The 16,281-nt window shown below is 34.5% G+C and overlaps 1 protein-coding gene across 6 annotated transcripts in view; it reads right to left on the minus strand.

Annotated features, from left to right (window-relative positions):
- zormin (spectrin and immunoglobulin domain-containing protein zormin) overlaps positions 1-16,281 on the minus strand; it is a 799,654-nt gene that overhangs the window by 139,902 nt on the left and 643,471 nt on the right. For all 6 annotated transcript variants that reach the window (XM_081744925.1, XM_081744924.1, XM_081744928.1 and 3 more), the window contains 2 exons: positions 15,107-15,298; positions 266-449 (listed from right to left, as the gene is read on the minus strand). In XM_081744925.1, the coding sequence (XP_081601051.1) occupies positions 266-449; positions 15,107-15,298 (376 nt within the window). The remainder of the gene's footprint in view (positions 1-265; positions 450-15,106; positions 15,299-16,281) is intronic.

Consider the following 16,281-nt stretch of genomic DNA (forward strand, 5'->3'; position numbering starts at 1 on the left):
GCTGATACATAAGAGACGCGAGGCAGTAGGCCGAGCAAACGGGGTGGTCTGGAGGCGGAGACCCCAGCTAGCCAAAGGCTAGTTCTCCTAATAAGCTCCTTTGAGTGGCGCGAAACCTTTTTTTTCCAGAGCATTGCCTACAACCTTTCAAATAAGAAACAACTTTTAATTACAGTTTGTATTGTAAATCAATTTCACTGAACGTGTTTAGAACAGAAAAAAAGTACTTTCAAAATAATGATAAACAAAATTTTACGATCCTTACCATACAATTGAATGGCAAGTGTTGATATTCTCCTAATTCTTTCATCTTGTCTGATTTCACCTGGTTTTAAGAAGTATTCAACCTCATTCAATAGTTGAGTGGCCTCCTCTGGCGTTCTCACAGCAGAAGCTTTCCTTGCTATAGTAACTAGAAGTTTACTTCCTTCACGGAACCATTCCTCTGCCTATAATTAATTAATTACAATTAAAACATATGTTTTAAGTGGAAAATAGTATGAAAACACTTAAGGCGAATTTGTATATGTATAATAAAAGCTTGAAGAAGCGAAACAGTATCCTTTGTATTTCTAATTTACGTACATTGGAAGTACAACCATTAAATATTAAAAAAATAAAAAAATGTGAGAAACGTTAAACTATGTTGAACGAAAACAAATGTTCTCACAAATAAATTTTTAGATAATCACAGAAAAAGTTATTTCAATATCCTTTTGCTTCACAGATTTTCTAAATTTTAAGAACATATCTCATAACAAACCATTTCTGATATCCATTAGTTGGAAAAATGGACTATTAAGAGTGAGAGGTGAAAGGTTTATACGAAAAGACAAATAGATGTATGTGGTATTTATTGATCTAGAAAAAGCTTTTGACAACGGGAATTGGGAATTGTTGTTGGAAGCTGTAAGAAAGTTGGATTGCAATGGAAAGATCGACGACTCATAAGAAACTTATATATAAACCAACAAGTACGTGTTAGAATAGGGGAGGAAGTGAGAGAAGAGAGTGCAATTGGAAGGGGAGTTCGAGTTGAGATTTAGATTTCTGGGCTTTCGGCATCTATGGTCATTCAGCCGCTTACGTATGAGGGATGATGTCCCTCGGCGAGCACACTATTCGGGAAAAGAGAAGGAAGGAAGCGGCCTGAGACCGATAAGTTAGGTACCAGCCCAGCATTTGCCTGGTATGAATGAGGTAAACCTCATTCAGGATGGCTGGCCTGAAAAAGCTTTTTACATTTTTTCGACTAAGTGGCTCCACCTGAAATCGAACCAGGTACCGCTCGGACCAAAGGCGAGAGCATTAGCGACTACGCTACGCGGTACCACTGAAGGGGGTTCGACGGGGATGCTGTCTCTCGTCTACATTATTTAATATCTATCCAGAAGAGAGAGTGAAAAAGAGCCTACAAAACAAAGACGGCATTTCAGTAGGAGGTAGAATGATTAGGTGTATACGGTTTGCGGATGATTTGGCGCTTATGGCAGAATCTGAGTTGATTTTACTTGAGTTGATTTTAGTTTAGCGTCCCTTTCAGCAGCGAGGCTATATGAGACGTGGACTTACTGATTAACGTGGAATCCGAACCACATGAGCTCCCGCCGGGGATCGAACCCGGGTCTCCCACGCCAAAGGCGCGTACGCTAACCACCTAGTCACGAACGAGCTCAATATGGCAGAATCTGAAGAGAAAATCAACAAGATGTTAGAAAAGGAAGGGCTGTGAAGAATACAGGATGAAGATAAAAGCCATGGTGATTGGAACGAAGGGATCGCTGTCAATTATAGAAATAGGAGTGGAGAAAATAGAGCAGGTGACTAGTTTTCGATATTTGGGTAGTATTATTATTGATGATATGAAGTGCGAACGTGAAACGAAAGCAAGGGTAGGAATGTCGAAAGAAGCCCTTAGGAGGAAGAAAACATTATTTTGTGGGACCTTCAATAAAGAGTTGAGAAAAAGACTCATAAAATGCTTCGTGTGGAGTATTGTACTGTATGGATCAAAAACATGGACATTACGCAAAAATGATGAGAAACGATGAAGCTTTCGAAATGTGGGTGTGGAAAAGAATGAAGCGAATTAGCTGGGTCGAGCGGGAAACGAATGAGAGGGTATTAGAAATTGTAGGGGAGAAAAGAACAATTTCAGGTATTATTGAGAAGAGGAAGAGAAACTGGTTGGGACATTGGCTAAGAAGGAACTGTTATCATGAGAAACGTGCTAGAGGGTATGGTGACAGGAAAGAGGGAGGAGCGAAGAAGATTACAATCAATGGACGATGTCAAAACAGAAAGTCATACGTGAAGACGAAGAGATTAGCGGAAGACCGTGGAGCATGGAAGCTTCTCACTTGCAGCAAGTGACCTGCCTCTAATGACAGAATATCTATGATGATGATGAATTGGAAAAATTAATGAAAAATATAACGGATTAAAATTTAAAATTAAGGCTTGAAAAGACAATTGATTCAAGTAAAAATTAACGTCAGTAAAAAAGCAACGGTTAAAATTAAAATTAGTTTCGAAATTAATTGGTTAGAATGAAAATTAAAAATGATTTTTTTTTTTATTACTATGCAATGTAAATTGCCTTTATTTGTGAACGCTAATGTATAATTTTATGGATAAAGCAAGAGTGCTGGAAAATGAATCAATTATTATGAAAAGTTACAGTTTTAAACAAAACTGATGATTAATAAAAATCAAATTAATATAAAGTAAAATTGCAAAACAAATTATAAATTAACACTAGAATGACAGGATTGGTCAAATTTGTCCAAAACTAATTTTCTACTAGAACTAGAATGTCACTTCACATGCAATTTCCTTCTATTCTTGTATCTTTATACATTTTTTTTCCCCTGTTCCTAATGGCCTCCTGCAGTGTGTAGTTTTTAAATTAAATCTTACCGTTCTGTTCTGCCTAATCTTCGCAAAAAAAGGAATATTTAGATTTCAGGGAAAGTTAGTAGTAATTGTTTTCCCGACAGTTACAGTTGTTTTCAGGGTTCCTTGATTTTCGTATATTGTTTCGCATATCATTATAATGCAATTTTAATTGCATTTTAAACTAGCAGTCATAGAAATTTCACTTTTTTCTATTAGTCATAACGAGGAAGTACATAATTTACACGGTTTATCGAACATTGGTAGGGTCATCAAATCTAGGAGGCTCAGGCGGGCAGGTCATATAATGTAGGGCCGCTTTCACAATCTTAACTGGAAGACCAATCGAAAAACGATGATTAGGAAGACTTACGCGCTGATGGGAGGACAATATTAAAATGGATCTCGTAGAAATAGGAATACAAATTAGCTAGAAGTTAGTGGAGAGCTTTTGTGAACGTGGCATTGAACCTCCGGGTTCCATAGGTTATAGAGTTAGTTAGTTAGTCAGAAACTCTAATTAGGTAGATTTTGATTTTCCGAAAAACTAACTAAAAGATTATGAATGATTGGCTGGTAGCATAACCTCTCCTCCAATTTTGATTTGAAGTAAGTTAGAAAAATGTAGGAATATATGGATATGTACCATTCTTGAACCACGAATTATTGGAGATTGAAACTCGAATAGTTAGTACGAAAAAGCTTATCGATTTGTTTCGTATTGTTTTAGACGTAGATCTTACTTGTTGTTATGAAATCAACAGTTTTTTCGAGGTAATGTCTGAAACTACTCAACCAATTTTGACAATTATTTCACTATTGTAGCAGGGGCGTCATTTAGGAGGGGTAAGAGGGGAAAATTGCCCCCCCTCCAAAGTGAGATTAACGTATACTTTAATCGATTGTCTACTAATATATTAGTACAAAACGTGAAAGTCTTACGTCAGTGTTGCTCTTGCCCCCCTCAAGCGAAGTCTGAAATGACGCCCCTGTATTGTAGAATATGTTTTTTTATGGTATTATAACGCTGAAACCCACATAACTCAACTGAGTTATACAAAGCACCTTACTGAGCTTAACTAATAATTATTATTTAGGCGGCAGGCAGAGATCGGTAGATTAACCACACAGTAGAATAAGGTTTGTCCTTGATTGATGAGTTAATATGCAAGGTAATTTGTTAGTTCCTATTATTCCAATTTATATAATTATGTTACTATTAAGTCTTAATATGTCAACTTTTGCATGTGGAAGTGTTAACCGAACTGCCTTAATATCAAAATTCAGTATAGTTTATCCTATATTTATTTTGTAATTAAATGTCGGCTAAAAGCAAGGAATTCGGGTTATTATTCAGTTCAAAATCTTTTGTCGTCGCGATTTCTGTCGAAGAATTTGAAACTGAAAAAATATATAAAACGATAAACATGGCTGTTGTTCTGTATGGTTGCGAAACATGGTCGCTTACTCTGAGGGAAGAACGTAGACTGAAAGTATTCGACAACAAGATCCTGAGACGAATATTCGGACCCAAGAGGAAAGGGAATGAGGAATGGCGGAAACTTCATAACGAGGAACTACTTAATTTATACCGCTCACGAAACAGTGTTAGGGTCATCAAGTCTAGGAGATTCAGACGGGCAGGTCATGCTGCCAAAATGGAAGGAAGTAGGAACGCTTTCAAAGTTTTAACTGGAAGCTCAATCGGAAAACGACCATTAGGAAGACCTTGGCGCAGGTGGAAGAACACTATGAAGGTGAATCTCGTAGAAATAAGAATACAAAGTAGAAACTGGATCGAGAGGCTAAGAATAGAAGTGAATTGAAGGCTCTTGTGAACGCGGCATCGAACCTCCGGGTTCCATAGACCATAGAGTGAGTGAGTTATTTATAAATTGTGCACCTCCGTGAGAAACCATCCACCTTTTCGCCGGGGCAGGTACATGTCGTCAGCTATGTTACTGGTTGGTTAGTTGCACACTAGAAGAATCAGGCCCCTCAAAATATTGTCGGACTTCCGAACCTATGACGTATTATTATTAAAAATATTTTTCCTATTTCACAGAAGAAAATTTACGAAAATATACTACCTTGTATGAAAAGGAAAGGTCGGGTATCGCATGTTGTATATATTTTACTACTTCGGGAAGCCAGCAATCCATTATCTTTTTTCAGTACATATTTTCTTGAAAAGATTCATCTGGTATGGCGAGAAATCAAATGAAATATATCAATCAAATTGACTTTTATTAATGGAAATATACAATACGACAGGTTTGCTTGAAGTTTAGCGTCCCTTTCCAGCCCCGAGCTTATATGAGACATCGACTAACTGTTTAAAGTAGAATTCGAACCACCGTAATGCCTTAAAATTTTAACGCTTTCCGTTATATGCTACATTTATATTCCTACCCGGAATCGAACTCGGAACTATACGTACTGAGGGCGCACGCGCTAGCCACTAGAGAAAGAGAAATGACTTACAATACGACACATATATATTGCATTTCTTTGGAGAAATTCTATGAACACTGTATACTACCTATAAATCAGATAAAACATATCACAATGTTTCATCGTAGCACAGTTGACACTATCATTTAAAGTTCGCATTATTTTACTTACGTTCTATATTGCATTTATTGCATTTATAACTACTAGCATTAAAAGAAAATGCATGGGCTTAAGTTATGTAGTACTTATAGTCTAGTGTTTCTAAATTAATATTACACGTAAAATTAAATAATAGTGTTAACACACAAAACATTTCCGATGAGGAAATATTACAGGTAGTATGGGGTACTTTAAAATTAAATAATGATAATAATAAAAGAAAAACTTATTGTTATATTTACTGAACCTTTCCAAACTCATTATCATATCTACATTTATATATTTTTTCATAAATCTGTTAGAGGTATTGATATTTTTGACAGAAAAGTACAATTAAGTACAAGAACTGAAGCTATAGCCGCGGTAGCTTGATAATAGAGTGCTCACTTCTGGCCCATGGGGTCCTTGGTTCGATCAAAACTCCCGCCAAGTGGGCATTATTGTGGACAAAAACAATGTGCATGGATTTTATCGGTGTTCCCCCATTTCCTCCCACATTCGTCATTCCATTTCTATCATCAATCTCATCATCACCGTCTCCTTAGCCTCGGTGCATAATTGTGAGGCGTTATAAACAAAAGGATTGAATTACCATGTATTTTGTGAAGCAATGTTACTGATTTAGCAATTTTCTCGAATTCTTTGTCCATTGCAGGATTCTTATCATATACTAAAAATAACATAATAAAATCCACCAAACCAAGCAAAGAGTTTGTTTTAAAAATGGCTCATAAATTCGTTATAGTTACAGAACTCAAGAAGTAAAGTATTGCACATTCTCTTACCTTAGAAAATATCTACATTATTTTATCCACATATTTACTGATAGCATGAAATGTGAAATAAAGCATATGATCAAATTTCAGGCAAAATAGCGTACATACATAATAACACAATAGTAACACTCAAGAGATGCTACTTATACTACCGAAAAGAAACATTTTTAGAATATTCCTAAAACGTTGGTTTATTCTAGTATACATGGACGAAAAAAAGACAAAATCCTCCAAAATTTTTAGAATATTTTGAATGGTTTCTTATCGTGTGTACGTTAATTAGTGTATTGGTGTAGCTTACAAACGTAGATTATGCCGATATGAATATTAAGTATGGTTTGACAGCTACTAAAATTTCTATGCATAAAGGAAGTTCTTTTTCCCCACTTAACCGCATATATCATTGTATGTGCTAGTATAGACAATTTATTCTGTCACTAAGGGTTTGGGGATGAAAAGAAAAATTGCATTACTAAAGAAAACGAAAACATGCAAGCATTGACCAGACGTTGTAAATATTCTTTACACGTTGATAAAAAAATCGACACATTGTGAACAAAGAAATATCCTGAAGCATTCCAACATGTTTGAGATTTCATTAAAAGACTCGTTTGTGCTGGTCTGCTGCAAAAAGATGATGCTGTTCCAGCTAATTCGTGAGTAGCACAATGCTAGAAGTGTCCAGCATAATAACGACTTTACATTTCGTTGTTTGTAGTTTTACAGTACATTCAGATATGCTGAACAGTTCTTTGACATATATTGAAAAAACTACCTTAAGCTAAGTTGCCATACTGCAAGAATCTTGTAGCTGTCATTAAAAAAATCTTGCAACCCTACAATATTTCTCCATGTAAACATAGTCTTGAAAGGGACATGCAACGATTTTTTTCATCTTGCAAGGAGTCAAACCATGTTCAACTTTTTGGGTCGTCTTGCTTGCTACCTGTAATCGCTCTCCCACTGGCATAAAGAAAAAACAGTTTCTCCGCTTCCGAAACGACTAATTCTTTTGGACGGGGAGGTGAAGTGCGCCAAAATAAACGTTTTTAATGAGGGAGTTCACTATTTGTCCACTAGAGTGGGGTGCTGTATGGGTGGAGATATCTTTCTTGCTTTCAGAAAGTTGTAATATGTAAATACAAGGGTTGGATTTTTAGTAATAGCAACACTGCTATACATATACTCGGGAACAAAGCAATCCATTATAATTCATACCAGTAGTAGGTTAGATGCCGACTCTCCCTCAGAGCACATGAACTCGCCTGCTCTCCCCTCCATGCATGCGCAGTGTGAGCAGTTAAAAGGCAGTTTTGAGTGAGTGCTCGTGGACTAAAATCACGCTGTGTCAGTGCTCGTGGAATAGAGTAATGTTTACGAAGCAAGATCAGAGGAGTTGGTTGAAAATTGAATGCGCTAGAGGTAGAAATGGAAAACAGTCCTACGAAGTATTGCAAGATGTTTGCGATGCAAGTGCATTACCATACCATACAGTAGCAAGGTGGGTCAAAGCCTTTAATAACGGACGACAAAATGTCACAGACATGCCTCACTCCGGCCATCTTTCTGCAAGTGAAGAAGATGTGCAGAACGTGAACGCACTAGTTTTAAGGGATCGGAACGCCACGATTCGTCAATAGGCCAACAATACAGGACTAACGCATTCGACTGTGCTGAAAATTCTGAAGAAGAACCTGGGATTGCGTAAAATCGCCTCAAGGTGAGTTCCACATGATCTGACTGAACAATACAAGTGGCTGCGATATGATGCCGCTCGAACACACTTGAAGCGGTATCAAAGTGAAGGTAAGGCCTTCTTACAGCGGATCATAGCTATTGATGAGACCTGGGCCAGAGCGTATGAACCACAGCTGAAACGGCAATCAAACGAGAGGCGTCATCCTGGGTCACCGAGGAAAAAAAAAAGTTCGGAATACCCCAACCAATGTGAAAGCTATGCTCATCATTGCATACGACTGGGATGGTGTAATCATAACCCATACCGTCCCCCAAGGACACATTGTTAGTGCAGAGTACTACTGCAATTTTTGCAAAACAATCTGCAAGCAGCTGTAAGACGAAAACGACACCACTTCTTAACGAACCCACCCATCATTCTTCATGACAATGCAAGGGCACATTCAGCAAGTGCGCTCACTGATTTGTTGCATCGTTGGGACTGGGAAGTGCTGTCTCCCCCCCTCCCCCATATTCTCCAAATTTAAGTTCCTGCGACTACGACCTCTTTCCGAAGATGAAGGAACCTTCGTGGGACACGCTTCCGTACAGCTGATGACCTCCACCGGGTGACTGATCATTCCATCCGTACTATCCAGAGTTTAGACACTGCCAACGGCATCCTGCGGCTTCCACATCGCTGGGAATGCCTGATTCACAACGCTGGTGATTACATCGAGGGCCTGTAAAACTTTGAACCCTGTAAGTACTCTACTTCTTAAGATATACCGTTGTTGCTATTACTACAAGTCCAACCCTTATAGTAAATAGAAAGATGGGGTTGCAAGATTTTTTTAATGACAGCTACAAGATTTTTGCAGCATGCCAAGCTAGCTTTATTGTTTTAATCCAAAGATTTTCTCCCTGTAGTACACTATTTACTAATATTTCAAGAACACTGAATAAACAGCAACTAATAAATTGTAGGTGCTACAATCACTCTCTGGAAACCAATGATAATTAATGGTGTCGAGTAAAAGACTGCTCAACCTTGTTACTACACAACCATCAATAATTAAATGACTCGCTTATTTGTAAACTGATATGAGAAAACAAAATTAAGATTCTTAAATATATGTATGTGAAAATGTTGACATCAATAATTAATATTGCTGGCAAAACATACACAAATGCAGGCATATATACAGACAGTAATCAAATTATTAAAATCAATTCAACCTCTCTTTCGATTTATTTATTTATTTATTTACTTCTCTTTCGGTCTGTAACATCCTTGTAACTTCTAGACTGATAAATAAATAAATAAATAAATACCACTGAAATCTTGTACGATTTAAGTAGCGATATGTAAACATTGGCGTACTGTTTCTATACCACCAGATTAACAGTGATCTCAACTTAACATAATGTTGTATTTTTTAAAGAGTGTATGTGTATCCCTTTACGCTAATATGGACCGCCGCTTGATAGTTTTTCCTGTTCGAAATAATGCGTGCTGAAATATAGTTTTTGCTCTGTTTTGGACAGCCTTAGCTCTAAAATTAGACACGTTTTGCCACAGGTCGATATATATTTTTTTTTTTTTCTTATTTTAGTGTGAGGAATCTCCCCTTAGAGTCTGCAGTATAGTTTATTATCATCCTATCAATATAATATATATCTGTGGCTTGGGTCTCAAAAATGAGATACTCTTCAATTTTAACGTCTATAAATGGATGTTTTCTTGTGCAAGAAGTGCAAATGTCAACACGAAATAGTTTGGAATGTATACCATTCATATTAACATTTGTTTTTCTTTCACAAGAAAATATCGATTTATAGGCGTTAAAATTTGACGAATACCTCATTTTTGCCAAAAAGTGACATTGGCCCTTTTAGACCCAAGCCATAGATATATATTCGTCAAATTTTATATTGACAGACAGATAGATAGATAGATAATGTGTGCATTTTCGATTTACTTTGTCTTGGGTTTCTTTTGAATACTAATATTACTGTAACATTTATTTGATAAGGATTTGTAACCGTGGTGTGAGTTTTCAGTGTCGAGTTGTGAGTGTGAAACTAACTTCAGAATCAGATTAATTATCAACCTCAACGTAACAGAAAAAAAATGTTGAGTTTAATTTGATCACCATCTCTAAACAGGAACAGGCATATGAAGCAAAGGGGGTATATGCAGTTAGAACATTTTTATTTTTGAAATAAAGAAATCTGAACTAATTAAAGAAAAGTACATCCTATAGAGAAAAGAGGAAGTTAGTCAATGGACATCGTAGTAAGGTACTACTTACTTTGTTGACTGTTCGCTAACTCAAAGGGCTATATATACAGACACACAACACGAGTAGCCTAGTAAATCTAAGCACAAAAATATGATCAACTGAAGAAATTCGAGAAAGCATGAACTTTTGATGAGAAGTAGAACCAATTGTACTAAACAACGTATCAAAAATCTTCATTATTTCAGAGTGTATTCCGGCACTATACCAAAAAAAGTGACATCCGTTCCAGTTTTTACAATTCCTTACTTTTAATGCATTATAAAATCTACACTCTTCGTTATAGAAGCACGCATAAGTAAGTTATTTTATTTGTAATGTATTAGACACTTACATAAATTCCTACCGTTGTGTCATTGTGAAAGATGATATACTTTGGCACATATCAATTTTTTTAAATATTATTTTTGTATTTTTAACCTCTTATAACTCATTGAATATAGAGTTATAGGATTGTAACTTATATTAAATTGTAACCTGACATATTCGGCATACGTATCCCAATTTTTATTGTTATCCATTTGTAACTTTGACATCTTTATAAAAGCATATAATTTTGTCATCGAAAAAGACATTTAGTAATTAATGTAAAAACAATTTTAATCAAAACTAAGAAAATTTGTATTATTTTGTGTAAAGTACACTCAATACATGTTGACAGCGTAATTATATTACTTAGTTTATTAACGTGATGCACAAGCATCAACTTTGCACCTGTAGAGGTTATGGACTTAAAAAAAAAAAAAAAAAAAAAAAAAAAAAAAAAAAAAAAAAAAAAAACGGCTAATTCGTTCCATCTTCTCGTATATCATAGTTTGATTTCCATCTCAGTTCCGAACTGTTCACTGCTTGAATGCCTACTGAATTCGCACCCATAAAAAAAAAAAAAATAATAATAATAATATTCATATTTATTTTCCTGTTCATAGCTTACAATATGAGAATATTCCCCAATTAAGCATTACAATTGTCAGATATGGATACATTCTATGTATGTTATCAGAAAGATAAGTTTCAACAGAGTAATAACTTTTTCCTAACAATAATCGTAACAGAGTATTTCTGAATACTATGTTTTGCGTTGATGTTATACTTTGTAGGGTAATTTGTTATACAATTTTATACAATTAATATAGACAGTTTTACTAAAGTTTGCATACTTCTGCTGGATGATATACATATTACAATTATGCCTAGTATTGTCTAAGTGAATAGTATTTGCTAACGTAAATAGATGCTTGTGTTCTATTACATAGATAATTATGCGATATATATATTTACATGAGGATTGTTTAGGCATATTAAACATTATTTTAATATTTTTTCTGTATTCGGAATGTACTAACACTTATTCTTGAATTCCCCCAAAATATAACACCATACTTTATTATCGAAAAAATTCAATAATAATAATAATAATAATAATAATAATAATAATAATAATAATAATAATAATAATAATAATAATAATAATAATAATAATATTATTATTATTATTATTATTATTATTATTAATAATAATAAACCCTGCCATTTTTCATATTCATATAGATCCAAGAATACTTTCAAAACTAGACATTTATTAAATATAATCTCTAAGATCTTCTATACAACTTTATCCATCACGACTCTGGAACTCACTAATGGAATAATTATCACTCCTGACCAGAGTATATAAACACTTCTTTATTAAAACTAAAATACAGTGTAACGGTTTCGACAACTTAACGTTATTTTCATCAAACATTTTTTTCAGTTAGTGTCTGATGAAGATAGCGATAAGTTGTCGAAACCGTTACGCTGTATTTTAATTTTTAATAAATAAGGTCTCATACAATGACACCATGGTAGTAATTCATAGAGTGACACAACAAAAACTCTGTGATCCGGCTGCAAAATAAATTTCGGATCTCGTAAAAAAAATATTAATAAAAACGTAGAGGAACTAAATGATTTAGAAGTAGTTACGCATATTGCAGCAGAGAAAAATGCTAGCTGGTACTCTTTTTATCATTACTAGGTTACATTATCAACGAGATTTACTCAATTATTTAGCACACAAATAATTAATATTTATATATATATATATATATATATATATATATATATATATATATATATATATACAGGATGGTAGGTAACTCCACCGACAAACTTTGGGAGGCAATTCTTTATACAAAATGAAAGAAAAAAAGTTCTAATAAACATGGGCCCAAAAATGCCTCCTTTCAGAGTTATGATCCACTGAAAATTCGAAAAATCATTTTTCAAAACTTCCTAACTTAGAAACTATAGGGCCTATCCCAAGCGGTTTAAGGGATTACACAGGAACTGGTATACGCTCTATCTAAATATCGATGTTTCAGAATTCACCGGTACCAGCGAAACGAACGCACCACTAGTACTTCAAGCAGTATTCCTATACTTCAAGTTCCTTTTTACAGTTCCTTTCACCGATAACGGAGCATGGTAAAACATGAATATTTAGATAGAGAACCTACTAGTTCCTGTGTAATTCCTTAAATCGCTTGGAATAGGTCCTATAGTTTCTAAGTTAGGGAGTTTTGAAAAATGATTTTTCGAATTTTCAATGGATCATAACTCTGAAAGGAGGCATTTTTCGACCCATGTTTATTAGAACTTTTTTCTTTCATTTCGTATAAGGAATCGCCTCCCGAAGTTTGTCGGTGGAGTTACATACTATCCTGTATATATTAAGGAAAAAAATCCTATTTTCACTGACCATATAATTTTATCCGCTGCTCTATTGTGATAAAGCATGAAACCTAAAAGATTGTTTTTCCTTCAATATAACGCAATTTAATAAATAGTAATATTTGGAATCATTTGTCTGTTTTCAATCAATGATATTTTATGTGAATTACAAAACTACTAATGAATTTAAAGTTCAAATTACTCTAGATATAAGTAGAAGATATTTCTAGCGGTAGAAGCATATTTCCAGGTAGAATAGAAGTCACGTACTGCGAATTCAAGTACTAGATATTTCTGCTATTTTCAATGTATATTTGTTGCCCATATCTTCCTCATTTCAGAACGCCTGCTACAGTGAATTGAATTTTTAAATCGGTGAATTTTAATGAAAACAAAATTAAGGTGCCAATTAAGTAGAAACAGAGTGAGTAGAGGTCTTATTAGACGCTTGCAGGGACATGGGTTTAGAAGTAAAAGTACAGAAAACTAAATATATTGAAGTTGGTTGGGATCGTAATACTGCAAGTTATGGATGCGTTAAAATATGAAACAATACTTTTGATAAAGTGGATACTTTCAAATATCTAGGATAAATATTAACAGACAAAAACCATATTCACGAAGAAATTAAACGTCGACTAAAAGTAGGGAATTCGTGTTATTATTCAGTTCAAAATCTCTTGTTGCGAATTCTGTCGAGGAATTTGAAGCTTAAAATAAATAAAATGATATAAAAATAAAACGATAAAAACGTTATAAAACTATATAACCTTTTAAACTATATAAAACGATAATTATGCCTGTTGTTTTGCATGGTTGCGAAACATGGTCGCTTACTCTGAGGGAAGAACGTAGACTCAAAGTATTTGAGAACAAGATCCTGAGATGAATATTCGGACCCAAGAGGAATGGGAATGGAGAATAGCGAAACTTCATAACGAGGAACTACATAATCTATACGGTTTACCAAACGTTGTTAAGGTCATCAAATCTAGGAGGGTCAGGTGGGCAAGTCATGTAGCCAGGATGGAAGAAAGTAGGAATGTTTTGAAAGTTTTAACTCGAAATCCAATTGGAGAGGGACCATTAGGAGGACCTACGCGCAGATGGGAGAACAATATTAAGATGAATCTCGCAGAAACAGGAATACAAAGTAGGAACTGGATTCAGTTGGCTAAGGATAGAAGTCAGTGGAGAGCTTTTGTGAATGTAGCATTGAACCTTCGGATTTCATAGGCCATAGAGTTAGTTAGTTAGTTATTTAGTAGACTTCTGCACACGATAATATCGTTATTAAAATCTCAGTGTCATTCTCTAGTTGTCTCAAATTATTTCCTAAAGTAGATTAAAAATTACTTCTAGAGCAGTGAAATATTGACGAGAGATTATTTGAATTTCTTAACTGGTGGGGTTGGAAGGAGGATCATAAATGTTGATACTATTATTGTTCAACGCATCATTAAATGAATTTGTATTTCAGTTTGTAATAATAGACCTCCTGCTATTTCATGATAGAATCATCTAATTTCACGGCTAGTATGTATGACAACATTAAATGAAAGGAAAGCTTTTTGCTTGCGAGAGAGTCGATATGCTATCGGCGAAGTTCGTCATTTTTTCAGACAATGAGAGTTACTTCTTAACAACTGTACCGACCTCACGACAAAATTAAAATACGGAACTATGTGATATATTGATTGTGTTCTATCCACAATTAACACTTATGACTATCCTACAAAACCGCTGTAATACATAATCTAACCTTTTTCATTCAGAAAACGACAGAGTCTATGGGCCCACAAGCCACGACGGGCCGGCTTGCATTACAGGTTTTACAGGGCCTAACGCTGTGCCAATGAATTAAAATTAATTTTTAATTTATTCAAATAAAATAGCATATTACGTGTGGTTGCACAATGAGCATAATACATATTATATTATACGTATTATAGATCAAGTTTCATAAAGATTTAAGAGGTAACTACTTCTTAATATGGCGGGTGAAACACATCTTGGAACGATTATATTTGGATATGTAGTTTACTGCAATTAGTTGAACATTGTTGCAAAATTTTGAGCTTTCTCGAGTTTCTTCTGGGTCAAATGACTGAATTAGCGAAAACTTACCTCCTCCACCAGTGTAAAGTATTGAATACTAAGATCTATCAGATGCCGGCTTTCCACCACTTGTGTATGGAAAGATGTCCACCTTGATTGTAACTGGGCAAGTTCTCGTTGGATATGATGAGATGATATGTGCTCTGATAAAATCATGTTTTCTGCGGTACTAACGAACGTCTTAATTCTTTGCTCCAAAAGCTGAAATGAAAACGAATCATTTAGGAAAATAAAATTAACGTTATATTTTTATATCTAGTAAAGAACACACCAGATACATCGTTTAAAAATCCAGTACTATAATGAATTAATTGATTTCAATACACCAATGCAAGTTTCATTTCTCAGAACCCTTAGGAAGTATCTGAATGGAATATTAATGCAATCATTTTAAATAGAGCACATAAGTTCAGTAGTCATGAATGTGGCTTCCGTATAATTGTCAAATTTATATTGATTTGAACTAGTAGACCTCCACAATAGTAGAGCTCCACCTCCACGGATTTAATAGGCACATCTAAGATTGTTGAGAAACTCTTACAAATTATTTATATACAAGAATTTTAGAAATGATAAAAAAATGAATCCAAAGATTCTGATCTTGGCCAATAATTAGTTTCTGGGATCAGGAGCCAAAAAATTTTTGAACGGCCCCTAAATCAAGTTTTCCTATTTTTTACGGAACAAGAACATCATATTGAATTAAGTGATAGTTTTGGTTTGGCTACACTATATGTAGTTCTCCAGATATAAGGCCTACAAGAAAAGTTTTGACTGAAATATATTTGATCTTTTGATTCAAAAATTAAACATTTGAATGACACAAGCACAATAACAGCTATGTAAAATATTGCGAGTAGAGAACACCTTTACATCTTTGTGCTTATACTGAATACGCTCACCTAAATATATAGCTACTTTTTTTGTTCTTTAATTTTATTCTTCATTCTACTTTCCTCTCTGATGAATCGTTTGGCGGAACTATTTATAGTGTACTGTTTTAAGTGTTGTATTATAACGTTTTACAATACTTTCTAATAAGTAATTCTTCCTTTTTATTATTCTTAGTTTTCTTTTTTCGTATATGTGGTGTGTGTGCGCTTGAATAAAAAGGAATTTATAAATAACGAGTGTGAGTGCGTAACTTATGCGTATAAGCATTGACGGATATGTTAGTTGTGTTG

This window comes from Thermobia domestica, chromosome 17, assembly GCF_964235325.1.
Source record: "Thermobia domestica chromosome 17, izTheDome1.hap1.1, whole genome shotgun sequence".
NCBI lineage: Eukaryota > Metazoa > Arthropoda > Insecta > Zygentoma > Lepismatidae > Thermobia > Thermobia domestica.